General features: G+C 43.8%; 1 protein-coding gene across 6 annotated transcripts in view; it reads right to left on the bottom strand.

Annotated features, from left to right (window-relative positions):
- Positions 1–18,434, bottom strand: part of DGKB (diacylglycerol kinase beta) — an 889,407-nt gene that overhangs the window by 200,157 nt on the left and 670,816 nt on the right. For all 6 annotated transcript variants that reach the window (XR_012320016.1, XM_073677272.1, XM_073677273.1 and 3 more), the window contains one exon: positions 4,440–4,635. Coding sequence is in view for 5 of the 6 variants with exons in the window: in XM_073677272.1 (XP_073533373.1) it covers positions 4,440–4,635 (196 nt within the window). In the remaining variant the exon portion in view is untranslated. The remainder of the gene's footprint in view (positions 1–4,439; positions 4,636–18,434) is intronic.

Genomic DNA, 18,434 nt, shown 5'->3' with positions numbered 1-18,434 from the left:
TGTTGGCACGTGTACCTGTCGGCGTAGTCACACCCGCACACTAGCGCCAACTCCTATTGCGTAGCGCCTGTATCGCAGACAGGGCTACTGCTTCTCCCCCGGTCACACGTCTCCCTGCGGTTCTTGGAGATTGTGTGAACCATTATACATGCTCCGTGTGCATTAACAAGGAGGGGTTAATCAGTTAGGTGCGTCTCCGGACGCTCATCACCCGTGCAGTTAACGGAGATAGAGCGTACCGCTATACCCGCTCCTGTGTGGAGAAACACGGAAGGGTTTAGTATTTAAGTTGTCGCTTTCCTTTCCACCTGGAAAGTGTTCGGCAGCAGCCTTCCAGGCTGCATTGCGGACCCCGGGGTCGGTTGCGTTCCATTTAATAAAGTTGCCTGCAACCGCCCTCCTAACACACTTGCTCTGCTGAGAGCTCCTGTGCTCCCTATGAGAGCGGCTGCTAAATAAGGATCGTCAGTCGGAAATTGGACATGCCGGATAATTATTTACCAACGTCGCCTGTCAGAGGAGAGTTAAGGGCTGCCAAACTGTTGGAAGCACCCATCGTCATCGGCAAATTTGGCCAACATTAGTCTCATGTGTAATAGCTTATAGATTGGTGGGGGTCCAACTGCTGGGGCATGCACCAATCGGCAGAACGGGACACTTTTATCCCTGTTAAAATGGAGCAGCTGGGCATATTCTCGACCTGCACTCTATTAGTTCTCAACGGGATGCCGAGAGCCCGATTTTTCCAGCAGCCCCATATATAATGAATGGAGTGACATTTGGGCATCTGACATGCTGCACCATTTTGGAACGGGGATGAAAGTTCCCCATCACGGATAAAAGTTCCTCATTTTACTGATCGGTGCGGGTCAAAGCAATCCGACACCCGCTGATCAACAAATTATCAGCTAACCTGTGGACTACCTTATCCACACACATCTGGTTAGCAGCTAAAAACCAGGGAGGACAAATTGATCGGGCCTTAAAATTTTAAATATCTTCTAATCCGTCTCTCCTCAGCATCTTTTGGTAGAGTAATGCTATGTTCACACATCATGGTTTTTTTTTCTGCAGCAAAACCTGATCTCTTGCCAGGAGGTTGTTCAGGATTTTTGTTGCTGTTTTCTTGTTTTTTTTTTTGGTGCGTTTTTGGTGCATTTTTTCAACTTTTGTTTCGCTGTCCTTTGATCTCTGTTATTCATGTACATAAGGTTCAGTAAACATAAAAAAATCTCATTCTGGTTTAGGCACAAAAATTGCTGAAAATTTGACACTAGCATTTTTGGTAAGTTTTTTCAGCATTTTTTTCACCACCCATTAATTCCAATTGGTGAAAAAACGCTGAAAAAATGCAGAAAGAAGTGACATGCTCTATTTTGCAAAAAAAAATAAATAAGCAAAGCACAAACGCCAGAACAAAAAAAAAAACATGATGTGTGAACATAGCCTAAGGAGGACCCAATAATTATTAGGTTGCTCTCCAATAGAAAATGGTGTGTCGGGCTAACTTTAATGTTTAATGGGGTCTTTAAGTGGCCATGCGCAATCAATAGCTGTTGGTTAGCTACTAAATTCTCTCCTCATATACATACATGCATGGTGTGATCAAGTGTGCATATGTCGGTTTATTACCTCATAAACCGTCCATAAGCAAAAGCAAAACAAACAGCCTTTAGTGCAGGCAGAACAAAGTAAACACTCCTTTAGTCAAAGTCTCTGGTTAGCCTGTCCTGTAGTCACACAGGCTGGATAGTGTCCAGTACACTGGCTCAGTCTGGAGACAACAACACACAGGAGGCTACACCCAGAGATGAAGTATGTGGGCGACTAGACCCGCCCGTCTCTCAAGTTGCCTTTAAACCTGGTCCCGAATGCACCAAACAATCCTCTTAGTGCTTAGGTACACTAGAGGAACATTCCAGGATTACATCACAGATGACAACCACCTCGGTGACACATACCTCCCATCAACCATATGTCCAGTAGCTGCCTTACAGTGGTTATAGAGGGGGAAAAACTGCTGGCAGACACCTCTTCTTTAAGAAAAAAGGATCAGGCATGTTGAAATTCTACATGACCATTACATTTTTTAGCCGAGATTAGCCAAACAAACTGTGGGTGAAGACCTCATGCACATTATACTATGGAAGTTAGCAATATTGACTGACGTTAGTCAACATTAAAGTAGGCTTACAAAAGGTTCTGTGAAATAAGCGTCTTGAGGGTAGGCCATCAATATATGGTCAGTGGGGGTTCAAACTATGGGACCCAATAGAAAGAAACCGGTGCTGTATTGAGTATTGTTACCCTCAATACTTCCAGCCGTTCCTTTGAACTTGGGCAACTTGAAAGGCATAACCCAATAATTGTTTTTATTATCAACGATATTTCCTGGAAATTATGAACATGTATGGTCATTTCTTACAAGGAGGACAGTCTTTTGTCCTTCTTGCTCTTCAGTTTTTCTCTTGGACTTCAAGTTACTATTGTGTTTGTGAATTGGTCTATGTCTGTAAATTACATCTATGTAGGGTTTTTTTTTATACTGCTCATTGAATTAGTCTTCTCGCATAGAGTCATGACATCAGGGAACAACATCTAAGCTCACAGGCATTAAAGAGGTTGTGTCACAAGCATATGGTCGTCCATATGGACATCATAGAGAAAGGACCTTTGCTCGGGATGGAAAGGAGGAAAGGAGTGCTGCTCTGAACAAGAAGCTCCCTCAAGATTCTGCTACAGGGGAAAATGCCTGGATGGCCATAATGTCCCCTGGAATAATCAGCTGTTTGCCAGGGGGGGGGGGCAGAGAACAGCTGATTGGCAACCCTTGTGAAGGTCATGAGCTCTTCACTAACCATAACTGCAATGATACACAGGATTCAGATCCATAAACTGCAATTGAAGTTGAGAATTTAGGAGTTTTCAAACTTACAATCGGCCCTGGTCGTGTTCTAGTCATGGATACTTTTGTTCATTGGTTTCTTTACAGTTTTAGACCACCACTGTATGAAATAAAGTTTGCAAATGTGTTGTTAATAAAGATTTACAAACTACGGATTTCTTCTTTTCTCTGGAACCTCTATAGAAGATTAATCACTGGATCCTTTTCTCTGACCATTTCAAAATGATACAACCCTGGTCATTTCATCATTGCTTTGTCAGATTATGAGGAATGCCAGGTTTCAGAAGTGAAGACTGCACCAGTCTCGCTGCAACGGATCCCCGCATGAGACTCGCAAATCTTTCTGCTCAGCTGTAGACCAGAGATGCTCATAGTGGCAAGAATACTAATCTGGAGAAAATAGGTAGGGAAAAAAGTGATGCTATCAAGAAATTTGGGGAGGAGGTTCCAAAAACCCCCCCACAAATATTAGATGAAAGTTATCCAAGCCCTTAGATTTTGGCAGTTCTTATGTTTATGGGGCCTCCTGACTGTTCCACCATAAATGATGCGTGGAAGACAAGGATTGGGCAGTCAAAATTCAACAGCCTGAAACTTTTGCCCACTGAAAATATATGAGTTCTTGGCTGAGCCGAGCATGTATAATGGGGGAGGTGGGACAAAAAGCAAAGGTCATATTCACACCATGGTTTTTTTTTTTCATGTGAATTTTGGATCAAATTTCTCTCCAAAATCCACATGAAAAACATCTTCAAATACTCTGTGAATAAGCTTCGCCTATAGTGCCCGAGATGCTGTTTTTTCCAGCGTGCAAAACACCAAAAAGCAACATGTCGATTTTTTTTATGTGGATAATTCTGATGAAAAAAATACACATGAAAACAAATACCTCTGCAACCTGGATTCTGACTTGGATTCGGCGGACGGTACTCTTAGGCAGTCTCTTGGTACAATGTTTAGAGCTCCTCTTCCGCTGTTGACCTCTGCACGCCTAACTTCAAAAGCTTTCTCCACACATGAACGGCTCTTAACATCCTCTCCAATACAGGTCTACAAGTTTTTTTTTTTTCTTTTTTTATGGCATCAGCAACCCATGGAACCAGTAGATTACTAGGACCTCCACCAACCTGGCAGAGTTTACACCCTTGGTGTGTTCGGGAACAAGGTCCATACAAGACAAACAGAACAGGTCAGTGAGACCAACAGCTCGAGGAGACGTTCTTGACAAACTAAAAACTTCTTCACCCCAATGGACATATTTTTGCCCACGATCCCTGTGATTTTTTTTCCCCTCCGTATCAAACCCCTGGTTTGGCAAAGAAGGAGCCAAGAAGACATTTTCGCTACATTTACTTTGCATCCAATGGTCATCTATGTAATTATAGGACATCTTGAGTGCTCCAGACCAGGAGACACTCATTCTGACAGACTCTCTGTTCTGGATCATAAAGATGGGGGTCCAAAGTGGGCGATCGCCCCTCTAATAATGTATCACGTATTGAACAGAATGTGATATGTGTAAGATTTACTGCACCTTGCACTGCGAATTTGAGCTCTTTCACGTCAGTCACCGTGTTCCTCTTTTCTGGAGTCTTCTTTTCAATTCTTCGATTAATTCTTCTTTTTTTAGTCTCTCCCCAGAGGTTTGAGCCACCGTGCATGCTCGGGATGTTGAGAACAGCAATTCCTTCCAGAGAGATATTTCCAAGATCCATCTGAATGCCATCACACTGCAGGGAACAAAGGTGGGTTAATATCTCCATTTCAGCAAATTCAGGAAAGTCTCATTAGAAATCCTAAACTGAATTATATATACAGCCGGTGAAATAAATATTGAACACATCACCAATCTTATAAGTAAATCTATTTCCAAAGGTGCTATTGACATGAAATTCTCACCCGATGTCAGTAACAACCAATCCAATTCCTCACAGGCAAAAGAAATCAAACGATAGATTTAATTTAAGATAAAATCAGTCCACTTTTTTTTTGTATAGTTTTTAAAATTTAGCATTGACTTCTCACAATAATTGGAAGAAAATATTCCAAAATATCTCCAGCAGTCCTATAGACATTGGCATGGTAGTGCTCGAGCGCAGACATTGCTCAAGTAAAACCAGGCACATACAGGGGCTACAAGCTCAGACCAAGAATGCAGGATTGCGTTCGAAACGCGTGGATCCCCCCCCCTCCTTGATTTTTTCCTATGAGTGAAATGGAATTTTGAATCACGAACTTGGAAAGTTTGGAATTTTAATCAAAGGAGCTGGAAGAACCTTTTTAATTTTCTGCATACTTATAGGGGTTCTTCTTTCTTCAGGAGCACATAGCTGCTTTGCCTCTTGGCTTCCTGGTTGTCAAAGAAGGGCAGATACGTTTCCGATTGACTGTTTGGACCAGCGGAAAGTTCACTCTGCTGGTCTAAACTGTAAGTTCTCCCATTGCTGTTTGCAAAGGCAGCTCAGAGGAGTGCAGGGGAGTCTTAAACTGGCCGGCAATTTTAGCAGCACATAGAAGCTCTAAAGCAAAGAGTTTGCAACCACACGACTTGCCAAGAAAACCAGCCGCCTCTCCCAGATGTCTGTCCGATCTTGAGAACTTAGAGGATTTTTAATAAAAGGTAACTTGCAAAGTCACTTGTTCTTATAAGTACAACCCCCTGAAAGAGCCCCGTGGAGGTCCCAATGATAGAAGCCTCAGTGAACAGCTAATTGTCTCCTATATTGTGGGACAACCAAATATTTCCAAGGATATTTTGGACTTCCCGATGAAGAAATTCTCTTGTTCTGCCATCTACTATACAAGGAATACCAGACTAAGCTCTGCGGGATTACTTGATATGCTTCATTCACCCTCTTAAAGGCGATCTCCTGTTTAGACAACCAAAATTCATATACTCTGTTAAGGAATCTCAGTTATTAGAGAGACTTCTGATTATCATATTTATCTCCTGGCCAGATGAAGAAACGTTGCAAAGAGCATCTCAATCTGGAAGACCAATCATATCTTGCTTTACAAAGACATTGAATTAAATGATGTCATGCTTCATTTCCCCTGTGGAGGCGCTGCAGGGAAACTGAAGCCTTTTTGCAAGTTTTCCTTACAGATTACATCAGCTGAAGGGCACTTTGTGATCTGCTTATTATAAAGGGATCCTTCTAACACGTTGAGATTGTTCAAAGTGGAGACACCGAAGCTCGATGAAATCTTATCGTTCTCAGCCCTGAAGCTTTTGTTCAAGGGGTGATGAACTTTAGGCTATTAATTTTATTAGAGGGATCCACTGGCAGTCAGTTGATCAGAGATACACCAGTATCAGTCTGTGATTGGCTGAGCCGTGTTTCTTGTATACTGGGATGGGAATCAAGAAGATCAAACTAGGAGGAGCACATGCAGTGTCCAAAGGGAGATGCAGAGGATTGGGGGGGGGGGGGGACTAGTGCTTCTTTTATTTTTCTAACCCATTTTTCTGAGCCACTCATTAAAAACAATGACCTCTAAGATGACCCCTTTAAATTACATATCAGTTTTCTTTAACTCTAAACTACAGTAGAGACCAAAAGTTTGGACACACCTTCTCATTTAAAGATTTTTCTGTATTTTCATGACTATGAAAATTGTACATTCACACTGAAGGCATCAAAACTATGAATTAACACATGTGGAATTATATACTTAACAAAAAAGTGTGAAACAACTGAAAATATGTCTTATATTCTAGGTTCTTCAAAGTAGCCACCTTTTGCTTTGATGACTGCTTTGCACACTCTTGACATTCTCTTGATGAGCTTCAAGAGGTAGTCACCGGAAATGGGTTTCACTTCACAGGTGTGCCCTGTCAGGTTTAATAAGTGGGATTTCTTACCTTATAAATGGGGTTCGGATCATCAGTTGTGTTGTGCAGAAGTCTGGTGGATACACAGCTGATAGTCATAGAATCATAGAATCATAGAATGGTAGAGTTGGAAGGGACCTCCTGGGTCATCTGGTCCAACTCCCTGCTCAAAGCAGGATTCACTAGATCATCTCAGACAGATGTCTGTCCAGCCTCTGTTTGAAGACGTCCATTGAAGGGGAACTCACCACCTCTCGTGGCAGCCTGTTCCACTCATTAATCACCCTAACTGTCAAAAAGTTTTTTCTAATATCCTACTGAATAGACTGTTAGAATTTGAATTATGGCAAGAAAAAAGCAGCTAAGTAAAGAAAAACGAGTGGCCATCATTACTTTAAGAAATGAAGGTCAGTCAGTCCGAAAAATTGGGAAAACTTTGAAAGTGTCCTCAAGTGCAGTTGCAAAAACCATTAAGCGCTACAAAGAAACTGGCTCACATGAGGACCGCCCCAGGAAAGGAAGACCAAGAGTCACCTCTGCTTCTGAGGATAAGTTTATCCGAGTCACCAGCCTCAGAAATCGCAGGTTAACAGCAGCTCAGATTAGAGACCAGGTCAATGCCACACAGAGTTCTAGCAGCAGACACATCTCTACAACAACTGTTAAGAGGAGACTTTGTGCAGCAGGCCTTCATGGTAAAATAGCTGCTAGGAAACCACTGCTAAGGACAGGCAACAAGCAGAAGAGACTTGTTTGGGCTAAAGAACACAAAGAATGGACATTAGACCAGTGGAAATCTGTTCTTTGGTCTGATGAGTAGTGTTGAGCGATACCTTCCGATATCAGGAAATATCGGATCGGATTGGATCGGGCCGATACCCAAAAAGTATCGGATATCGCCGATTCCGATACCGGAAACCAATGCAAGTCAATGGGACACAAATATCGGAATGAAAATAAACCCTTTCTTTCCTCGTAGGTTAATTCTACATGAAGGAAAACAACTAAGAATAATGTAGAATGTATTGGGGGAGGTGGTTGCCCAAATCGATGGGAACAGTGCTCACAGTGAAACATGAAAAGCCGGCAATTCAGCCGCGGCATACACTGGTACCCGACAATTTATAACAGAAAGAATAGAGCTTCACACATAGATTAGATAGATAGAAACATGTCAGTCACATATATATGAAGTACAGTGACAGTGTTGCTTACTGTACTTGTCATTTAGTGTAAAGGATTTATTAAAAAAAATATTAGTGTTTTCATACACCGTCTCTTTAAAAAAGCCGGCCTGCAATTCAGCATCTGTACCCAACAATTTAAAATAGAAAGAATAGAGAATCACACATAGATTAGATAGATAGAAACATGTCAGTCACATATATAATAAGTACAGTGACAGTGTTGCTTACTGTACTTGTCATTTAGTGTAAAGGATTTATTTAAAAAAATATTAGTGTTTTCATGCACCGTCTCTTTAAAAAAGCCGGCCGGCAATTCAGCAGCGGTACCCGACAATTTAGAATAGAAAGAATAGAGAATCACACATAGATTAGATAGATAGAAACATGTCAGTCACATATATATGAAGTACAGTGACAGTGTTGATTACTGTACTTGTCATTTAGTGTTAAAATAAAGGATTTCTTAAACAATAAATTGGCGTGGGGTTCCCCGTAATTTTAGTCTCTAGCGGAGGTCAAGCAGACGGCTGGGGCAGATGTTTGAAGCCTGGGAAGGGGGTAATACCCACGGAGCTTCCCAGGCTACTAATATCAGCCCCCAGCTGAATACCTAGCCTTTACTAGCTATTAAAATGGGGGACCCCCCTAAAAAATGACGTGGGGTCCCCCCTATTTTAATAGCTAGCAAAGGCTAGGCAGACAGCTGGGGGCTGATATTAATAGCCTAGGAAGGGTACCATGAATATTGGCCCCCTCCCAGGCTAGAAACACCAGCCGTCAGCCGCCCCAGAAATGGCGCATCCATAGGATGCACCAATTCTGGCACTTAGCCTCGCTCTTCCCACTGCCCTGTAGCGGTGGCAGTGGGGTAATAGGGCTGGGGTTGATGTCAGCTTATAATGCCAGCTGACATCAAGCCCAGGTTAGTAATGGAGAGGCGTCTATAAGACACCCCCATTACTAACCCCATAGTCTAAGTTAAAAAAAAACCACAAACACCCAGAATAAAGTCCTTTAATTGAAATAAAGACACAATTCTTTATTGTTGTAAATTAAACCATACTTACCATCACGCCCATTCCAGCTGAAGCCAATGTCTTTTGCAATAAAAGAAAAATAATAAAGCAACATCATCCTTACCTTTCCATGGTTCCCAGGACAGCTTCAGCTCTGCTACATCGAGATGACAGGCTGGACCGCAGCAGAACGCTGCCATCCAGCCTGTCATCCCGCAGACACTGAGAAGCGCAGGCATGCTTGCGCTCCTCAGTGTCAGGCTGTGACGGCATCCAGATGAGCCAACAATGAACTCAGCTCACCTCATGCACGTCACTGACAGCGTGGGAGAATTCTCCTGCGCACGCGGTGAGCGTGAGAGACTCGGCTCATCTGGATGCCGTCACAGCCTGACACTGAGGAGCGCAAGCATGCCTGCGCTTCTCAAAGTCCGCGGGATGACAGGCTGGATGGCAGCATTCTGCTGCGGTCCAGCCTGTCATCTCGATGTAGCAGAGCTGAAACTGTCCTGGGAACCATGGAAAGGTAAGGATGATGTTGGTTTATTATTTTACTTTTATTGCAGGAGATCGTTGGCTTCAGCTGGAATGGGCGTGATGGTAGGTATGGTTTAATTTAGAACAATAAAGAATTGTGTGTTTATTTCAATTAAAGGACTTTATTCTGGGTGTTGTGTTTTTTTTACATACTTTACTAGAAATTCATGGTGGTCATGTCTAATATTGGCGTGACCCCATGAATTTCGGGCTTAGGGCCAGCTGATAATGCCAAGCTGGCCTTAACCCCTTTATTACCCAGTGAGCCACCGCACCAGGGCCCTGGATGAGTTGGGTACAGCGCCAGAAGATGGCGCTTCTATGAACGCGCCATTTTCTGGGGTGGCTGCGGACTGCAATTTGCAGCGGGTGGGGCCCAGAAAGCTTGGGTCTCCCTGCGCTGCAGATTCCAGCCCCCAGCTGCTTGTTGTACCTGGCTGGACACAAAAATAAGACGAAGCTCCACGTATTTTTTTTTTAAATTATTTCATGAAATTCATGAAATAATAAAGAAAAAAAGGGCTTCCCTATATTGTTGTGTCCAACCAGGTACAAATAGGCAGTTGATGGTTGGGGGTAGCCCGTTCCTGCCTGCTGTACCTGGCTGGACACAAATATAGGGCGAAGCGCCACATCAATTTTTTTTAATTCTTTCATGAATTTCCTGAAATAATTAAAAAAAATTGACGTGGGGCTTCACACTATATTTGTGTCCAGCCAGGTACAGCAGGCAGGAACGGGCTGCTCCCAACCACCAGCTGCCTATTTGTACCTGGCCGGACACAACAATATAGGGAAGCCCTTTTTTCTTTATTATTTCATGAATTTCATGAAATAATTAAAAAAAAAAAATATGTGGGGCTTCTCCCTATTTTTGTGTCCAGCCAGGTACAACTAGGCAGCTGGGGGCTGGAATCTGCAGCGCAGGGAGGCCCAAGCTTTCTGCCCCCCCCCGCTGCAAATCGCAGTCCGCAGCCGCCCCGGAAAATGGCGCGTTCATAGAAGCGCCATCTTCTGGCGCTGTACCCAACTCATCCAGGGCCCTGGTGCGGTGGCTCACTGGGTAATAAAGGGGTTAGGGCCAGCTTGGTATTATCGCTGGCCCTAAGCCTGAAATTCATGGGGTCACGCCAATATTAGACATGACCACCATGAATTTCTAGTAAAGTATTTAAAAAAACACAACACCCAGAATAAAGTCCTTTAATTGAAATAAACACACAATTCTTTATTGTTGTAAATTAAACCATACTTACCATCACGCCCATTCCAGCTGAAGCCAATGATCTCCTGCAATAAAAGAAAAATAATAAAAAAACAACATCATCCTTACCTTTCCATGTTTCCCAGGACAGCTCCAGCTCTGCTACATCGAGATGACAGGCTGGATCGCAGCAGAAAGCTGCCATCCAGCCTGTCATCCCACGGACACTGAGAAGCGCAGGCATGCTTGCGCTCCTCAGTGTCAGGCTGTGACGGCATCCAGATGAGCCGAGTCTCTCACGCTCACCGCATGCGCAGGAGATTTCTTCCACGCTGTCAGTGACGTGCATGAGGTGAGCTGAGTTCATTGTTGGCTCATCTGGATGCCGTCACAGCCAGACACTGAGGAGCGCAAGCATGCCTGCGCTTCTCAGTGTCTGCGGGATGACAGACTGGATGGCAGCGTTCTGCTGCGGTCCAGCCTGTCATCTCGATGTAGCAGAGCTGAAGCTGTACAGGGAACCATGGAAAGGTAAGGATGATGTTGCTTTATTATTTTACTTTTATTGCAGGAGATCGTTGGCTTCAGCTGGAATGTGCGTGACGGTAAGTATGGTTTAATTTAGAACATTAAAGAATTGTGTGTTTATTTCAATTAAAGGACTTTATTCTGGATGTTGTGTTTTTTTTAAATACTTTACTAGAAATTCATGGCGGTCATGTCTAATATTGGCGTGACCCCATGAATTTCGGGCTTAGGGCCAGCGGATAATACAAAGCTGGCCCTAACCCCTTTATCACCCAGTGAGCCACCGCACCAGGGCCCTGGATGAGTTGGATACAGCGCCAGTAGATGGCGCTTCTATGAACATGCCATTTTCTGGGGTGGCTACGGACTGCAGTTCGCAGCAGGGGGGGCCAACAAAGCTTGGGCCTCCCTGCGCTGTGGATTACAGCCCCCAGCGGCTTAGTTGTACCTGGCTGGACACAAAAATAGGGCGAAGCCCCACGTATTTTTTTTTTTTTACTTATTTCATGAAATTCATGAAATAATAAAAGGCTTCCCTATATTGTTGTGTCCGGCCAGGTACAATTAGGCAGCTGGGAGTTGGGGGCAGCCCGTTCCTGGATGCTGTACCTGGCTGGCATACAAAAATATGGCAAAGCCCACGTCAAAATTTTTGGGAAAAATTAATTAAAAAATAAATAATAATTTAGGGACTGCATCTTTATTAACTCCTCAAGTGTCATTTAGTGTTAAAATAAAGGATTTATTAAAAAAAAAATTGGCGTGGGATCCCCCATAATTTTAGTTTCTAGCGGAGGTTAAGCAGACAGCTGGGGCAGATGTTTGAAGCCTGGGAAGGGGGTAATACCCACAGAGCTTCCCAGGCTACTAATAAAAGCCCCCAGCTGAATACCTAGCCTTTACCAGCTATTAAAATGGGGAACCCCCCCCAAAGAAATGATGTGGGGTCCCCCCTATTTTAATAGCTAGCAAAGGCTAGGCAGACAGCTGGGGGCTGATATTAATAGCCCAGGAAGGGTGCCATGAATATTGGCCCCCTCCCAGGCTAGAAACACCAGCCGTTAGCCGCCCCAGAAATGGCGCATCTATAGGATGCTCCAATTCTGGCGCTTAGCCTCGCTCTTCCACGCTACCCTGGTGCGGTGGCAGGGGGTAATAGTGGTGGGGTTCATGTCAGCGCCAGCTGCCATGAAGCCCAGGTTAGTAATGATGGGCGTCTATAAGACACCCCCATTACTAACCTACAAAGTGTTAAAAAGAAAACACACACTACACCTAGAAAAAAATAATTTATTTGAAATAAAACACACCATTTTATTTAATTCTTAGTTTACTAAAAAAAAATAGTTACCTGTCCACGTTCCTGCGCTGATCTCCCATGCACAGCTGTCACATCTGGAGATGGTGACAGCTGTGCATGGCTGCTGTAAGCTCACACTGCCGGGAACACGTCCGCTCCCGGCAGTGTGAGCCCTGACTGAGGTCACCGGAGTGCATTCAGTCAGCGCTGCTCCGGAGACCTCCTTTACGGCACTGCTGTACCGTGGGAATTTCTCACGGTACAGCAGGGCCGTAAAGGAGCTAACAGGAGCAGCGCTGCCTGAACTCCGGCGAACCCGCTTATGCAATGACGGGTCATTCTGGCAGCGGCAGCGGTTCAGAGCGGTCACATTCTATGTGGCTGCTCTAAACTGGAGATCTTCGTGGGACACTCGTGGACTACTACGGAGAGGTAAGGATAAGGTTGTGGTTTATTATTTTATATTTTATTACAGGAGATTGATGGCTTCGGGGAATTAGGTGTCTAGGTGAGTATAGGTGTAGTTTTTTATTTTTTACTTTATTTTAGATGGCGATCGGCGGGGACAGGTAATGTATGAACTAATTTATTGTAGGTAACCACTGGCCACCAATGACATGTATTTAAAATTTATTGGGGACCAAAAAAAACATGTATAGGGGCAAAAATAGCACATGGGGCAGTTTAAATAGCAGGATCAGGCTGATGGGAACTACTGCTCCCATCGAGCTGATCCTGCTGGCACGAGTGGACGGGGGACAGACATAGGCCGATTGGAGTAGTAGTGTCACATCGGCCTATGTCTGCCTGCACGCACACACCCGCAGACATTGCACAGACACCGCGCACACCCGCACACACTTGCAGACATCGCACAGACACCGCGCACACACCCACAGACATCGCACAGACACCGCACACACCTGCAGACATCGCACAGACACCGCACACACCCGCGGACATCGCACAGACACCTGCACAGACCTGCACACACTAATCATGACGGGTCTGATGGTCTGAGTTCATGCAGTCAAGCATGAACTCACATGAACCCTCTAAGGGCACCGCGGCTACTTCAAATGAACAGCTGATCAGCATCACCTGATACCTCAGCTGTTCATTTGAAATAACCGGCGGGAAAGCGCAGCACAGAACGGGAAAGTCGGCGGTGAAGTCTTTTCACTGCCGACTTCCCCGCCCGGGTCCTTCGCTCCCCGCTCCTTGGTGCTGCGCTCCCCGCCCGGTCCTAACTTACGATCGGGGTGGGAGGCTGCGGGGAAGCAGTATGGAGCTGTGTGATTGCTTAAAAGCCGGAGGCTTTTTACCGCCCGCCGGCTTTTAAACAATCAGGAGAATTCTCCCACGCCATCCAGCTTGTCATCCTTCAGAGACACTGCAGAGCGCAGGCATTATGGGAACTTCCGATTCCGGTATTCGATATTGTAAAAGTATCGGAATGCTCAACACTACTGATGAGTCCAAATTTGAGATCTTTGGTTCCAACCACCGTATCTTTGTGCGATGCAGAAAAGGTGAACGGATGGACTCTACATGCCTGGTTCCCACCTCGAAGAATGGAGGAGGAGGTGTGATGGTGTGGGTGTGCTTTGCTGGTGACACTGTTGGGGATTTATTCAAAATTGAAGGCATACTGAACCAGCATGGCTACCACAGCATCTTGCAGCGGCATGCTATTCCTTCCGGTTTGCGTTTAGTTGGACCATCATTTATTTTTCAACAGGACAATGACCCCAAACACACCTCCAGGCTGTGTAAGGGCTATTTGACCAAGAAGGAGAGTGATGGGGTGCTACGCCAGATGACCTGGCCTCCACAGTCACCAGACCTGAACCCAATCGAGATGGTTTGGGGTGAGCTGGACCGCAGAGTGAAGGCAAAAGGGCCAACAAGTGCTAAGCATCTCTGGGGACTCCTTCAAGATTGTTGGAAGACCATTTCCGGTGACTACCTCTTGAAGCTCATCAAGAGAATGCCAAGAGTGTGCAAAGCAGTCATCAAAGCAAAAGGTGGCTACTTTGAAGAACCTAGAACATAAGACATATTTTCAGTTGTTTCACACTTTTTTGTTAAGTATATAATTCCACAGGTGTTAATTCATAGTTTTGATGCCTTCAGTGTGAATGTACAATTTTCATAGTCAAGAAAATACAGAAAAATCTTTAAATGAGAAGGTGTGTCCAAACTTTTGGTCTGTACTGTATATAACGATAGTTAAAAGTGTTTTTTTTAAACCAGACCATCCCTTTAATGGCATGAAAGTGGGGAAAATAGTCAATAAAGGAGACATTCCAAGCAGGAACATACAAAGAAATCATAGAGCCCAATAGCGAAAGTCGTAATTGGGTCTCACACACTCCAAAAAAATATTTGGCAGAGTAATAAGGTGCATAGGCGCAGTCACAGAAGGGTGTATATAGTATCCCATCCTACACAGTAATTTGACCCCTTTGAAGTCCCTTAGTGTTCTCATCCCTTTCATGATACCTATGGAGTGTGATGGCAAAAAATTCCCCCCACACACAGCATGATACCCTCACAGCGTCCTTCCCCCACATGCACAGTATAAGGACCTCACAGTGGCCCCACACACATTAAGTGGCCCCACCCCAAAGTATTATGACCCCACAAATCCCCTCCACACATTATGGGGCCCCTAGTGACACATTCCATAGTATGATGTCCTCATAGTCCCCCCATACACAGTATAATGTTCCAATAACCCCCCACACACAGTATGATGTCCCTACAGCCTCTCAAATTGTATGATGACCGACATACACAATATGATTATCCCAGTGACCCCCACATGCAGTATTATGACCCCCACAACTCCTCAAACAGAATACCCCATACAGCCCTCCACACAATATTAGGCCCCCACACCTTGATACTCACAGTATTATGCCGTCAGTGACCCCATACAGTATAATGCCCCCGCAGCCACCCCTCTCAATATAGTAGTGTCCTCCATAGCCATCTCCAAGTAATGATTAATAAAAAAAATAATAATAAAATAGAAACAATATTAAAAAACTACTACCCCTTTTCCCCGAAGCACTGCTCTGGTTTGTGCAGTGGGTGGACTGAGGCTCCATGCAGCAGGTGCTGTCTAGTGACATTATCATATGTGACATGCAGAAGTAGAGCTGTTGCTTCAGAAGCATCCAGCAATTAGAAGGATTAACACAGTCACAGGAGACAGGGAGTGTTTAAGCAGAGCCCCAGGGGGATTGTGGGGAATTTGTTATTGTAGTCTGGCTGAAGCCGAAGAGAAAGGTAGTGTGTTATCTGTATCTGACAGAAGGCAACTGAACAGGATTCAGATCAGGAGAGAAACTAAACACAGGGCAGATAAACTCCCTGAACTAACAGTGCAGAGTATTATCAGGCAGGAAGATAAGGACTAGAAGGAATTGGGATCATCTCCCTCATCAAACCCTCCCCCTTCCATCTCTATGCAGGATAAAGAATGTTGTGTACTATTGTGTCCTTGTGAAGGAAAAGCCTGTGGTTGTGTATACACAAGTGTGCTGCTAAGAGATCTAATCTATGCTGAATTATGCTACTGAAGAGACTATAATACTGTGCCTTGTGAAGAAACCACTGTATTGTTACTAGAGCCGGTTGCTCAAAAAACTCAGACTGTACTGTAATGAAGATTGTTGCTGTAATATCCCTGAATTGCACTAGCCGTGCTTCAGATTAAATTCCACTGTTAAACTGTTGAAAAGGACTCTTGTCAGATGTGTCTGGTCAGCAATTGAATCTATCGTGTGCCTGAGAGAAGCTGAAGCCTATGGTCGCCCTGAGTAACGGTCCCCCCAGGATTCCAAAGAATTAATGAAACCCGTCGCGCCCTATCTGAACCTAGCTGTGTGAGTGTAACACATGCCTGCTGCTCTGAATCTCAGAAGCATAGACTGAATGGATGAACAGGGGGCTAATGGCTTCTCTGCCATATACCATTGGATGCAGAAGCCTTTGAATTTTTAATACCTGGGAGGGGGAGAGGCCCTGACTCATGGGTCCTCGATCACTGGCCTCATAGCGTCTGTCTGGTTTGCTAATATTAGCGGTACATCACTCATCCCAAGAATATTTGATACCAGGCTGATGGTTGAGGTTCTGATTGTTAGGAACCACCCCACCCCAATCCTGACGATGGGGCTCTAGAATGTCACGATAGAATTGAGCGGTGGTCAACTACAGCTGAGTTTTATATACAATGAATGGTGCAGAGGTGCAAATCCGCCGCCATCACCACCCAATGGTGGGAGTCCGAGTGATCACCCTCCCTTTAAATTAGAGATGAGGGTGCAGCTAAGCATTTCACTAATTTTATTGCTCCCAATAGAGCAAGTCAGAACCCATCTCCAGGGTCGTCTCAATACAATAAAGGAAATAAGGAGCTCCATTGGATCCGTGGAGCGCGCTCATTACCACATTGGCCCCTTTAAGCCAGTAGACACCAGTAAGCTGGATCCATAATGAATGGTCCTACACCTGAGCTCATACAAGGTTATATATAGACTCCTAATCACAGTAATCAAAGCGCCGGCAAGAATTCACATAATTAGAAATGCATTTAAGGAAATGACCAACGAAATGTTCTGTTGAACCGAGGAAAGACAACTACTTCCTCCTTCTTCTGTTACATTAGTATCGGTGATAAGAGTTGAAAGCTCGATCGGCACCAAGACAATGGCATAAATAAAATATATAGATGGTCTTAGGAGATGATCAATGTCTGTTCTGCATGAAGTACTAAAGCCGCTCAGTTCCTTACTGTCCTGGATGATATCATAAAGCTCAGGAGGGGATCGGTAAATATACATATATAGCATGAATCAGACACACAAGGATTGTAGCGGAAATGTCATCTTAATGCCGATGTGAATTATCCGCTGTACATTGATTTGTTCTGGTCAACCCCCTCCCTCCCAAAAAAATGCCACAAAAATTATTATCCTTGTGCATGAGAGCAGTAAAATGACATTTATATTCTTATACATAGGTGGCAGTATTATAGTAGTTATATTCTTGTACATAGGGGCAGTATTATAGTAGTTATATTCTTGTACATAGGGAGCAGTATTATAGTAGTTATATTCTTGTACATAGGGGACAGTATTATAGTAGTTATATTCTTGTACATAGGGGGCAGTATTATAGTAGTTATATTCCTGTACATAGGAGCAGTATTATAGTAGTTATATTCTTGTACATAGGGAGCAGTATTATAGTAGTTATATTCTTGTACATAGGGGACAGTATTATAGTAGTTATATCCTTGTACATAGGAGCAGTATTATAGTAGTTATATCCTTGTACATAGGAGCAGTATTATAGTAGTTATATTCTTGTACATAGGAGCAGTATTATAGTAGTTATATTCTTCTACATAGGAGCAGTATTATAGTATTTATATTCTTGTACATAAGGGGGCAGTATTATAGTAGTTATATTCTTGTACACAGGGGCAGTATTATAGTAGTTATATTCTTGTATATAGGGGCAGTATTATAGTAGTTATATTCCTGTACATAGGGGGCAGTATTATAGTAGTTATATTCTTGTACATAGGGGGTAGTATTATAGTAGTTATATTCTTGTACATAGGGACAGTATTATAGTAGTTATATTCTTGTACATAGGGGCAGTATTATAGTAGTTATATTCTTGTACATAGGAGGACAGTATTATAGTAGTTATATTCTTGTACATAGGGGGGCAGTATTATAGTAGTTATATTCTTGTAATTAGGAGCAGTATCATAGTAGTTATATTCTTGTACATAGGGGCAGTATTATAGTAGTTATAGTCTTGTACATAGGGGGCAGTATTATAGTAGTTACATTCTTGTACATAGGGGAAGTATTATAGTAGTTATATTCTTGTACA

This window comes from Phyllobates terribilis, unplaced genomic scaffold (assembly GCF_046119375.1).
Source record: "Phyllobates terribilis strain yellow unplaced genomic scaffold, ASM4611937v1 Scaffold_4__5_contigs__length_816908805, whole genome shotgun sequence".
NCBI lineage: Eukaryota > Metazoa > Chordata > Amphibia > Anura > Dendrobatidae > Phyllobates > Phyllobates terribilis.
This window is presented reverse-complemented; position numbering and strand designations above follow the sequence as displayed.